At 32.9% G+C, this 13,482-nt stretch overlaps 1 protein-coding gene and 1 long non-coding RNA gene across 34 annotated transcripts in view; one reads left to right on the top strand and one right to left on the bottom strand.

Annotated features, from left to right (window-relative positions):
- LOC130046953 (uncharacterized) overlaps positions 1–572 on the bottom strand; it is a 45,810-nt gene extending 45,238 nt beyond the window's left edge. The window contains exon 1 of the long non-coding RNA XR_008796026.1: positions 316–572. This is a non-coding gene — a long non-coding RNA (uncharacterized LOC130046953). The remainder of the gene's footprint in view (positions 1–315) is intronic.
- LOC125683089 (myelin regulatory factor-like) overlaps positions 1–13,482 on the top strand; it is a 77,718-nt gene that overhangs the window by 51,003 nt on the left and 13,233 nt on the right. For 13 of the 33 annotated variants that reach the window (XM_056140764.1, XM_048923856.2, XM_056140763.1 and 10 more), the window contains 7 exons: positions 6,769–7,012; positions 9,736–9,863; positions 10,162–10,336; positions 11,047–11,242; positions 11,504–11,580; positions 12,797–12,886; positions 12,991–13,192. In XM_056140764.1, the coding sequence (XP_055996739.1) occupies positions 6,769–7,012; positions 9,736–9,863; positions 10,162–10,336; positions 11,047–11,242; positions 11,504–11,580; positions 12,797–12,886; positions 12,991–13,192 (1,112 nt within the window). Of the gene's footprint in view, positions 1–3,313; positions 3,531–6,768; positions 7,013–9,735; positions 9,864–10,161; positions 10,337–11,046; positions 11,243–11,503; positions 11,581–12,796; positions 12,887–12,990; positions 13,193–13,482 lie in introns of those variants that run through there. The other 20 variants (XM_056140777.1, XM_056140771.1, XM_056140779.1 and 17 more) reach the window with 4 other exon arrangements.

The following is a 13,482-nucleotide window of genomic DNA, read 5'->3' as shown; positions in this document are numbered from 1 at the left end:
GTAGTCAAAAATATACTGTTTTATAAGGTTAGTCCACCATGGATTAAGAAATTGTTATGGATATGAATGAGCGTATTATTAATCTTTTTAAAAAGTTCTAATACATTATAATATAGTCACCAGTAATATATATATTTTAAACTCATTTCTCCCCACATTACTTAACTTGAGATGTTACAAATTCTACGAGAAAGAAATAATGTTCATCCTCATTCATGCGTTTTTATTATGAAGTAATAGCAATAATTACAAATATAGTACAGTTAAATCAGCAATAGATTAGTTTTAGAAATTGAAAGTATCTACGAGATTTACCTTACATTAGAGCTGGCCTCACTGGTGAGTGCATGAGAGTCGTGAAACCTAGATTTTTTTAAACTGAACCAACCTTTACGCGGTGAATAATGTTTTCACGGGATTTCTTAAGTAATGTTTTAATTAACTGTTGCAAGGAAAATGCCATCTGTTATGTCGTGGTATAGAGTGTAGGTCATATATTTTCACATTCCTACGATTTCCTTAAACACGGACATAAACTAATTAAAATTAGATGTTGATAAGTGTAGACAAGAAATTTTCGGGCAGGATTTCAATTTATCGTGAATTGCAATGACAGCGAACAAGTCAAATTTAACTCGCTTTGACAGGCGAAAAAGTAAGCAAGTTTTTAACAGTATTTTCAGATTTTGATTGTGTCACTTTATTGCTCCGAGACGGAAACGGACTGTTTCAATATAAAAAATTTTCTTCATCGTAACGTTTTTGTTGGTGTGGCAATAAGTTGTTTGTTCTTTTGGCAGCCAAAAACTACTTCGCTGTTGGTTGGCAAACAATTGATTTAGATGGATGGAACTCATAATGTTTTGGTCATCGCTGACAGATAGACTTTACTGTGTTCTTGTGCTTTTTCTTGATTTGTCTAGAACTTTGTCGTCAGCTGAAATGTCATAGCAGAAACGCCTTCTCCATATGATTAGCAGTAAACTGTTCTTTAGCATATAGGCATGCTTTAGTGATATTCTTTAAGCCTTTTCAACTTTTGAACTCCTATAAAAGGTTACCTTTGACTCTTATTATTTCATAGAATATAGTACAACTCACTTCCAAGGCATACAACATATGTACCACAAGACACATCTGTGATAGATTATTAAAAGATATGGTTCATGTCTCTCTGTCACTTTTTTCACTTTGTCTAGCAATTGTTGCCAAAAGGCGAGAGATAGGTGCAAGGGGATAGAGTGAAGCCACATTATTTAATCCAGTCGATTAGTACTGACCCCCAGGGAAAAGCAGAGCAGTGGTGATTTGGACTGCCAGGCAGACTGTGGCACTAACAAACCCAGAACATGGTCTTGCTTGGTCATTCAATTAATTTTTTCCATCCACAATTCATACTTCTCCTGTCCCCACTTGACTTCATGGTATACCATCCCTCAATTCAAATGATGCACAGAGTTACAAATTGTTGGTCATCTCATTAGCTCTCATCTTATGGTGTGGTGTGTATGGGATGATTTTCTGAGCAAAAGGAGATCAGCTTTTGGGTGTTTCATCTCCTGGATGGAGAATCCTATACATTCACTTTGTGCTTGGATTATGTGTTTATCGTGCAAGTTGGTTTTTTGACGACTGGCTTTCTTTCTTCAGAAATTTTATTACGTTAATGGAGCTCAGGAAAGTTTCTAATCCTTGTTCAAACCATATTATTAAGAGATCATTCGATATCACCTTCCAACTTTAAAAGTAATAGCTGGCAGTGTTGTATGAGTGAAACAGTATCTGTTTGAAAAATCTGGCCTTTTGCGAAAAAAGATTGCGGGCATTCATGATAAATGGAAAACTTATCTATCTTGTGCTCCCCTGTAAAGTAGTGTCAAATTTTGTACCATGATGCGATCAATCTTTGCATCCCGTAATGAACTCTCCATTATTACGACATCGTCAACAGAGCAAACAAAACTATTCTCCACATTACATGCTACGTCCTTACAATAACGAAAGAAACGTGCATATGATTATAATTAAACATAGTGTCACCGATGTTCGCTGTCTTTTTTAAAAACATTTAATGTCAGCGTTAATTTCATGGTTGGCAAGAGAGAAAGGACAATGATTGGAGTAACTTCAGTGCTAATTGATTGCAGACGGAAAAAACTGTGATGGGAATGGTCCGTTTAGAGAAAAAAATCATAATTTCTGAATTATAAACTTTTTAATGAAACTTGTGTGCACATTTTGAAACTTTTTATAGTGGTCATCAAGACAATTTGTTGGCAGTCTTACAGTTGTAAATAATTTAAAAGGATGACCAAATTTAAATCAGTTTTTCATAGGATCTATGGGCATGGTGAGTAGTTTTTTTTTTTTTTTAATTCTTTCTTAATCGTAGTCACCTGAGAATGATTTTTTATTTTTCTTCAGAAAATTGTTTAGCTGTTGCATTGATACTATATGATATCAAATGAAGTAATTGTGAAGGGATGCCGTAATTGGCATTTTTTTTTTAGAATGAACTTGATGGTCATTTTTAGGAGAAATATAGTAGTTTTTATATCCTCAGCGGGGTTCATGATCCTGGCTTTTATGAGTTGTTTGTCGAGAGCCAAAAAATAATTTGCGATGCTATATATCAGTCAAATGACTCCTTTTAGGGTGATCACATTTGGTGGATTGCAATGTATCAGGGTAAGAAATCGTAACAAAGTTTTAATTCAAGTTCTTTTTAATTGACTACATCACATGACTGGTACATCATAACATTTTCTGTGATTCGATGCATTTTGTCGCCAGTCATTTAGAACTTAATTTTATAGGAGGGCAATTTAAAGAAACCCTAATCTTGTTTTTGAATCTTTTTTCAAACCCTCCATTTAATTTTTTTGATTTAGACAAAAAATTATTGCAGATGAGCCTTTCTGCAATAAAATGAAATGGTATTGGTGCAGAGGGTGTATAAAAGTAAAATACTATATATATAACATTTATATTGTCTATGGATTGGTGTGAATCAATTTATCAGGAATTTTACATCCAGAATCTTTATTCACACAGTGCTTATAAAAGTACAATGCATTGTCTTTGTTACTGTTTAGGGTCAGTTATGAAAATTTCACAACATTTCAAGGAAATGAACCATTTTATGTAAGCAGAGGTTGGTCGTGAGCAGGAATTGAATTTAAACAAAAAATGCAATCATATAGTACTGTGTATTTTGTCAAGTGGTTTGTCCGTAAAACAGGAAATAGTTGTATCTGCAGTTCATTGTGGATAAGAATAGAAATGAGGAATTGAAGCGTGGGAAAATTGTAATCATATGGTCTACATACATGTAAATTAACTGCAATCTGAATGTTTGTGCCAATCTGAAATTAAGATTTCCAATATATTTGATCTTTGATTTTTGTAAAATCAAAATTAAGATTTTTTTTAAATGTTTTGATCTTGAAATTTAATAGCCCTGTAAATATACTATGTCCAGTCCTGCTACGGTTTCCCTATGGATTACATCATAGCATTTAAGTCTCAGAGTAAGTATGCATTTCTAGGTTCTGTATTCGTTAAATTATTCATTTACTTATTATTGTTGTAGATAATTGAATTTCATTTTTATTTATTTTAACTTTTATTTTAACTTTAAACAAATTGTTTAGAATTATTTGCTTCAGTGGAAATGAATAATGCAGAAGAATTGATGTATTCAAAATTAAATTGATTGTTGTATGTAAACTGGGTTACTGAGGAATGGTCAAAACAAGAAACTGAAAGATTTGAAATTAGCAGAAAAAGATTGACAGTATTTGTAGACTTAGATCAGTACTGGTACATTTTCTAGTGCTCGTACCATTGTTGCCTTGTCCACTACAAATGTCTATGATTTGGTAATTTGTATTTTGACATAGTACCACTGATGCAATCCTAGCTACGGGCAGTTGATGATCCTTTTTATTGGCTGAACTATTTGGTATTGCATTGTTAAATTGATCATGGAAATCAATTATTATTGAGTTAAAAAAAAGCATAATCAGTGGATTATTAATTCATTATGATAGTATTAAAAATTTTATGTTTTTTTCTGTGAAAACAAAACACTTAAACCAGGTTGTATATGCATAATCAGTAAATTTATTTGATAAGTATGGATAGGGTATTTATCTGAAGTAACAAATAAAAAATAATTAAATTAAATGTTTGTTCGGTATATACATATACATACAAACATAAATACATAAATACCAAGGATAACCCATGAAAGCTCAAAAGCTTATTTCCAATGGGGTACTTTGATGTACGGATGTTTGCGCTAGGGGAAGGACAATCAACCAGCTCCACTTGAGTGCTGTGTTAAAACTTTATCACATTATCATCCAGTGGTTATAAGAATAAGATAAGTGATATATTGAATTTAAAAAAATCAAAAAGATGTATTTTGATACAAATAAATATGTTTTCCTGATAAATTTAACTTTTAAGTAACACTAGAAAATATATTTTGTTTTGGCTGTAATCCCAGTATATTGCCTCAGTGTAAACCATGAATGTATTCTAACTTGTTTGAAGCAACACACCCTCCAGTCCAAAGGAATATAGCATCAGTGATTGCTTTTTAACAGCACTTTATTTAGATTGCATCTGCTGTTAAAGCTTTAGTATTTTTTTTTTTTAAATTTCATTTTTTGTTCATATTCTTTTAAAACGAGTGCAAACATTGTAATGCCAAAATGCCAAACTATCAGTCAATTCTCCTTTTTTTTCACGTAATTTTGTGACACTTCTTTTCAAACCTGTGCCACAGATATCATGAAATCTGATATTTTTTTCTTTCTTTTTTTTTTTTTGTGTATGTGTGCACAATATCTTTTTTCAAATCACGAAATGGGAATTTCAACATATTATTTTCATGCAGTCCCTTTTTCAGGAATATAAAACTGAACTTCTACACAGAGGTTTATTTATGTTTTACTTTATGGAGCAGTCTCAGACTTTTTAGTTTTCCAATATTATTTTAAAAGAAGTTGATCTCTGTGTCCTTGTGGAGTTTTTTCTTTGGCAACATCCTGCTGAACCTGACTGATTTAAACATTTGTAATGGATTTCTATGGAGTGGCTTGTATAGATGTCGGGTACTTAAATATGGAATGCTAAGTGATTTTGATACTATAAAAAATTGAATAATTCAATATAGAGAAATTCATTTTTACCACACCCATTGTGTACATTGCACTGGAAAAGACAATTACCTCAAAGTCTATATTTGAATTTTTGTGCAGGAAATTCTTTTGAATTTTGAACTGCAAAATACTGCCAAAGTACAGTGCTATGCATGAAGCAAAACAAAGAATTACCAAGTGTTAATTGGACTATTCCTAACTTGAAAAGGACAAAGTTGTCATCATTTTCATGGATTTTTTTCTTATACTAGAAATTTTAATGTACTTGCCAGCATGTTTAGAAGAATGTTCTGATTCAGAAGGTCATAAAATTGGCTGTCTGGAAATTTTGTGATCAATAGACGAATTACGTGATACCATAATTATTAATGCTTTCTGCGTTTGATGGCGTTTTATAAAGTTGATGGTAATGGTGATGAATTGAAGAGCTGGATTTCCTTAAGTTATGTGTGCCAGGGTAGGTTGATATGAGAATGTTTTGTCTGATTTTGGGTGAATTACATCATGTTGTGTCCATCGTGTAATGTCCATTCCAAACAGTAGCCACTATAGAATCTAGTTATCCTACACAAGTGTCCTCGTGACCTAATTCTGTTGCAAAACTTGACTCTCGATCATACTTAAACGGGACACTTGAAAAAAGTACTGATAGAAAATCTATTTTTCCGAATATATGAAATGTTGAAGCACCTCTTCCGGCTGAGATTCATTGTTCATTTGATTTTTTTTTTTTAGATTGGAAATACCACTTTTTTAAGTTCCTGTCAAAGCTTCTTTATCTAAAAAAAATTGGAGGTCTCTATGATGCGTTCTGCAAACTGCTAAAAATGTTAAGCAATTGATTTGTTTAGCTAATGTACAGCCATCTTTTATGAACAAAAAGAAGCAGGTTGTATTCTCTTGTAAAACATGGCATTATCTCACATTTTCTGTATGTGTTACTGTGTGTCCTGTATTTCCAGAAGTTTAGATAACTTGAGATTGATGTTTTCTTTTGTTAACCCGATCAGTAACAAATTGAATTTCTGAACCCAAGACGCTATAGCGGAAATGGAAAATTGAACACAGTCTTGTTTAAATGCAAAGAATTAGTGTGTTGATTTAATCTTCCTCCTCTATGGATTGTAATGGACTGCTAGCGGAAAATATTGATTAAAATCGAACTTAAAAATGTATTCATAAGTTACAATTTTTATTTCATCCAACATTGATTTAAATTTATCAAGCATGCATGACAATTTAAAATTTTCTTTCCACTTTTTTCTTTGTGAAGATCAGATAAAAAAATAGGATTTTTCAAATTGATGATATTCATATTCATGTGTGAATCACAAAAGAGATGCATTTCCTTTGTGTTAGAGGTTTTTCAGCTTAAACTTCTGTGGATTTAGTGGATGTTTGCAATTTGATATAAAGTGAAATTAACAGAATTTTTAAAATCTTTGCTCAGCCACGGATGTTTGTGTACATTGTTGATCAGTAAACCTGGATTTGAGAAAAAACATGTATGGAAGTACTGCAGATGAAGAAGGGGATAGATGCACCCCGCTGTGTTACACAGTGCTAGAAACTGATTCCAGTGTGACTTATTTTACAGAAAGCAAGTACGGGCTGAGCACACCTGTGACATCAATGCATCAACACAGCATGTATCCACACCACCCGCGACCCCCAGGGATGCCCCCAACTGGACCAAAGTCGATGCCACCCGGGTATAACGAACCTCCAACCTTGAACCATCTTTCAGCAACACATCCCCCTCCCCCCCAGACCTCCTCTACACTACCTCTCCCCACCTCCCAGATGAACTCCCAGCTTCCTCTGTCACCAAACCATCTCAGGTAAATGTACAACATCTCAGGTAAATGTATGATCTCTCTGGTAAATGTATGATCTCTCAGGTAAATGTACTACATCTCAGGTAAATGTACATCTCGGGTAAATGTTTGATCTCTCAGGTAAAGGTAACAGCAAAACATCTCAGACAAATGTGTAACTGAGGTAAATATAAATGTTTTTGGTCTCAATTTGGTAAGTGTGCATTATTATTACATAAGGTCTTAGGAAAATAAACAGCTCCTCATAAAACGAAATTTATGTCAGTTTATTCAAATATCTGAAGTACATATAGCTGTATCTTTCAAGGTTAGTAAATGTAAATGTCTTTGTTAAATATGAATATTCAAAGAAAGTCACAAATATCAAATATATGTACAAACAATCTTGGTTAATACATGTAATTCATAGGAACATTGTAATGTGAAAAGTGAATGTTAATACTCTAAATTATAATCTTTAAGGTAATTTGTAATGCTTGTATCTGAAAGGAAAAAAAGCAGTTTTATCGTCTTTAATTTGTTTTGATATTTTCTGCTTCTTTGAAATATACATTTAGTAAATAAAACATCAGTCAAATTGATGATGTTGCTGATATGATAAATTCTAGTTATAATTCTTTAATTGTAAGCACTGATAAATTATTTAGAAATTATCTTAAATAATTTTGAGATGCAAAAAAAATGAATGCTTGAAATAAACAAACTACACTAGTGGAAATGAAATGTCTATCAGCACCATGTATTGTCATCTAATATGATGAAGTAAATACAATATAGTATTGCATCATTGTTATAATTAACCATTCTTGAATAACAAGTAATAACTAAGGTCCACCTTCTATTTTCATGCAGGTTGTAACATAGTATCATCTGTAACCCATTTTTTTATATTCTGAGGTTCATCATGTAAAAATATGTAGGGTTGAATTTATAGATTGCATTCAAAACAAGCATGAGTTAGTCGTTCTTTAGATACAACCATTGTTATTATCAAATTTGTGGTAAATAAAAATATGCATCTGAAAAAAATTCGGAATAAATTCTTGGGTATTTGAAAATTACAAATGCATAAAGAATCCCCTGAGAGGTAAAGCTATCGTATGTTAAATTAGAATATAATTATAAGTCTGTCTAATTCAGTTATAAAGCGGGGTAAGGTAATCAACAAAGTGAATGAGGATAGTGCATGAAGGTCATGGTGAAGGTTTTAACAAGATCCATCCGACAGAGTATTCTATTTGTAGAGAAACAAAATGTTGACATCCCCCCCCCCCTCCCAATTAGAATTGAGAAGTACATAATTGAAATGCTGTCAATATTTTGCATCAGTTCAACCATTTTCCATAAAATTGTTTTCAATAGAAAGAAATATATTTACAACCCCAACATATACTACATAATATTATTTATTTTGTTCATAGGAAAAATGCAAAATGTAGCTAGTTTACTGATAAGTGGAAATATTTTAGTCAAAATTGATATTCCTTTTACTTAATCAAAATTTTTCAGTGTTGAGTAACTGAGTGGAGAAAGACAGTCAATCATTTTTAAAATGCATGTGTTATATTCACTGTAAAATTCAAACTTAAAATCGGCATTTAAACATGTCCGAGCAGAGCCTAGCTGAGGATGTTGCTTCATGATACTTTAGAAAAATACTTAGTACTCACATTAATTAAGACTATACACAATACTCGAACTCCTTCAGCCAAACACATTTCATCAGATCTGATGAAAGAACTCAATAAGGAAATACTAACCTTTAACGTAGTATATTAAATAAACAAATATTGTTATCTTGTTGGTACAGACTGTCTGTGCCGGTTTTGATGGCCGGTCCTGATCAGTCGTGCCAACTCTATCAGGTGCTAGAACTTTAGGCAATGCACCATCCATAAGGCAGAACAGGTTGTAATTTGCACGACACACTTGCAGTGCCATATACCACTTTGATGATATTTGATTTAATAAGATTCATCATAATTGAGTGTGCTAGACGTTGTTTGTACCGATATCTTGGACAGTTGATACAATAGATCACTTCACAAATGTGATGCTTAAAAAAATATTAAAAATAGTCTTCATATACATCAACCATAGTAGACATTAATTGGTACTAAGGTCCCTTGTTAGGACAAAGGACTTGAAGGTGCTACACCAGAATTATTTTTAAATCATTGAGTTGCAGACCATCGAGATAATTTTTTATGATACTACTTATGTTAGCTAAGTCTACCCAATTAACAAAAATTAAGTGTATTTAGACAACTCTTGGCGAACTCACTCCCGCAAATGGTTGTTACTTTAACTAAGCTTTGACCTTGTAAATTAAACTTATATTTTCAAGCAAGTATTCAAATGCTAATTTTTAATAGACTATTTCAAATTAATTTCTCAGAGATAGTGAATTTGCAGCAAAACAAAAAACAAAAAAAAACAAAAAAACATAAACAAAAAAAACAACAACAAACAAACAAAACAAACCAAATTAAAAGTAATAGCTATCAATTACTTCACCATGAGAGCTATATTATAAGCATTTTATATGTTTATATTTTTACACTTGGTGTAAAATTCAACTCAATAGTTGCAATGCGCGTTAATGATTAAGAGTCATTTTGTAATCATTTAGTGACCAGTAAAGATCCCGTTGTACCTGTTCTTCTGTACAGTGTGTATACTTTTATTCGACGATCATTGCATTAATTAATTCCTATGCTTTACAGCCCCAATGCTTGCAACATGAGTCACAAGAAGAGGAAGTATCAGGAGCAGACTTCCCATAGTGCACTTGTAACCAATGCTCTTCTCAATGGCCGAGCAAGTGTGCTCAACATAAAGCAAGAACCTAGTGGTAAATTCCGACATTTAATCTCATTCAAGTCTTGTTTTTCATGGGTATATTTTTATTTGAAAGAAAGGTTTCAACTTAAAAAACATGTTATGTATAGAAGAACAAAGCAACTAGAATATGTGAATATCTAGTAAAACTAACAGTTATAGTTCTCAGGAATTTATATGACTTCATGCTTCAGTGAGAAGTTACACAAATTCATGCTTCGATCAGTGAACTGTGAAGTTGATTGATAAAACTGATTATGTATTGGTGTACATTGTACCTAGTGTCTTTACTGTGTGTTTGTGTGTTGCAGTGCCGAGTTATGGAAGTTATAACTTAGGTGTAGACTGTGATGACGAGTTTGGATATGACCAGGACAGCACAAACGGAACCACTGGGTACATGGACAGTACATACCAGGTCATCAAGTGGTCCTCGTACAACCAGCGGGACTGGGCCACACTGAAAAATGAAAATCTCAAAGATCTGTAAGTGTTCCCCTGTGTGGGAGAAGTGCTGGAAATGTTTTATACAACAGCTGCATTAAGTTTCAAAGAAAAATGATAGTCTTTAGGATTATGATTTCTACCACTTCCTGCCAGACTGCAGATCCATCTAAATATCTACTATAAGTGTTCTTTCTAATGGATGACTTTGAGGAATTAAGGCATCATCTATTGTTGCATAAATTTAATTAAGTAGTCTGTCTCAGTTTTTCAGACACGTAATTAACATCGATCACATTGTACATCTGAGTACGATTGTAATCACACAATTACATGAGCGACCCATGACGCCCCTGTAAAAAGGATTGAAAGAAGATGTACTACATAACACTTCAATAAAAAATTAATCAAAAACCTTATTTTGTTGCACAATTTGCACAACTGAAGGGTCACGCTTATACAAACCACAGTAAAATTTATGATACTTGAGCATCTAGGAACAAATTTATTAAAATGAAAAAAGCACATATCATTTCCATAAGGAAATCACCACCTTCTGCAGGATTCTTACACCCTCTGCTACTTACTAATAAATCATGCATTGATGTTATTTTCATAATCATACTCGCTGTTTTAAGAAGGTTTTCTAGTATGTAGATATATAGTCCTATATTTATGTTTTGATATTTAGTAGATATATTTAGAACTTAGATATATTTATGTATATTACGTTGTATTTTTTACTTTTGCAGACCACAACCAAACTTCCGTGTAGATGCAGACAAAGGATTCAACTTTTCGCAGCCTGACGATTCATTTGTCTGTCAGAAAAAGAACCACTTTCAGGTTACAGTCCACATGCAGGTGTCGGGTGATGCTCGTTATGTCACCACCCCAGAGGGAGTCAAGAAAATTGATGCCTTCTATCTCCATTTTAATGGCATCAAGGTAAAAGTCAAAATCATTTACTTCATTTACGCAAATGTATACTTTACGCATATGTATATCTAGTATCGAGGCTGTCTTAGCATAAGTTGAAATTTTAACTGATTGTATTTCAGATAGAAAAGTTCTTTGAAAAACTTTAGACTGAACGAAATTTGTATTAAAACCAATGGGGCTATATTATAGAAACTTTGCATGATATATTGGTGGTTGTTTGTAAAGAGAAAAGACTTGGTGACTCTAATTGTGTGCACCTGTTTGTAGATGGAGTCTCCCACCCAGACAATAAAAGTCGAACAGTCACAGTCTGACCGCAGCAAAAAACCCTTCCACCCAGTCAGGTACTAACTCCAGTCTGTGAAGCAATTTTCACAATTTGTATGCAGTGGATCCAGCTCACTTTCAATGATTACGAAAAAAAATTCTGGCTAATACAGTAAAACATGGTTACACAGGGAACACACTTATAATGAATTCACACTTACAGTAAAACACAGTTACAGTGAACAAGCTTATAATGAATTCATGCTTACAGTAAAACACGGTTACAGTGAACAAGCTTATAATGAATTCATGCTTACAGTAAAACACGGTTACAGTGAACAAGCTTATAATGAATTCATGCTTACAGTAAAACACAGTTACAGTGAACACATTTATAATGAATTCATGCTTACAGTAAAACATGGTTACAGTGAACATAAAACATGGTTACAGTGAACAAGCTTATAATGAATTCATGCTTACAGTAAAACACAATTAGAGTGAACATGCTTATAATGAATTCATACTTACAGTTAAACATGGTTACAGTGAACACACTTATAATTAATTCACATTTATAGTAAAACACGGTTACAGTGAACAAGCTTATAATGAATTCATACTTACAGTAAAACACAGTTACAGTGAACACATTTATAATGAATTCATGCTTACAGTAAAACACAGTTACAGTGAACAAGCTTATAATGAATTCATGCTTACAGTAAAACACGGTTACAGTGAACAAGCTTATAATGAATTCATGCTTACAGTAAAACACAGTTACAGTGAACACATTTATAATGAATTCATGCTTACAGTAAAACACAGTTACAGTGAACAAGCTTATACTGAATTCATACTTACAGTAAAACACAGTTACAGTGAACAAGCTTATAATGAATTCATGTTTACAGCAAAGTGATTTTCATTCTGTGTAGTATGAATTTCTTGGATATAACGAATTACATTTATAATGAATTAAAATTGTTTGTCCCCAACACTTCGCTATAAGCATGTTTTACTGTCTTTGAAGAATGATATGCATACAAGCACTTTCAATGTGTAAGTCTTGTGACTGATGCCACCATTTGATGTGATTACCTTGAAAGATTTCTTAATTTTTCCTCGAAATATTTTGGACTACATATTTTTTTTTTTTTGGACAATGTGAAAGACCCTACTTTTGCCTTTTTAAAAAATACTGCATTTCAATTTTAAAGGTACAAAAAAATTGGATTAAAAATTATTTAGAATTATCTGTATATTGTTAACTTTCAATAAATTTTTAAGATGCATCAAATGGTGGCAACAGGGAAAAGAGATGCAGCGTCAAATGGTGGCAAATGGGAAAAAAGGATATGTGCATCTAGGGGGAATAGAGTTAAGTGTTGGTCAACCTTGACTCTCTGAGTTGGAAATTTAGTACAGTACAAATATGTTGCATGAAGTTAAAACTCATCAGATGAATTCATATTCTGTTTTAGGGTGGATTTAATACCAGAACAGACCAACAAAGTAACGGTGGGTAGGCTCCATTTCAGCGAGACAACATCCAACAATATGCGTAAAAAGGGACGCCCCAATCCAGACCAGCGATACTTTATGCTTGTGGTCTCCTTGTATGCTTACAGTGGGGAATACAAATACATTGTAGCAGCCAGTGTGTCAGAGAAAATCATTGTCAGGGTTAGTTTTGACAATTGCCAATTTGATTTTTGTACCCCACCATCAAAGTTGTAATTTGTTTTATCAATGATTGAAGGGTAGCAGGTTGACGAAAGGTTTGGCAATACCGGGAAATATTCACCCCCATTTTATTTTCGTTCCTTTGGCCCTCGTTGTCAGTGAGCAAATTTGAGACTGGACAAAACTGCCTCCTCTCATTTAATGAAAATAACTCTGTATACAGTACTTTGTTTCTAGATAAGAACTATTGATATGTTGACTGCATGTAGCTTGTAAATATTCAAGAGCAT

Source organism: Ostrea edulis, chromosome 6, assembly GCF_947568905.1.
Source record: "Ostrea edulis chromosome 6, xbOstEdul1.1, whole genome shotgun sequence".
In the NCBI taxonomy this organism is placed as follows: Eukaryota; Metazoa; Mollusca; class Bivalvia; order Ostreida; family Ostreidae; genus Ostrea; species Ostrea edulis.
This window is presented reverse-complemented; position numbering and strand designations above follow the sequence as displayed.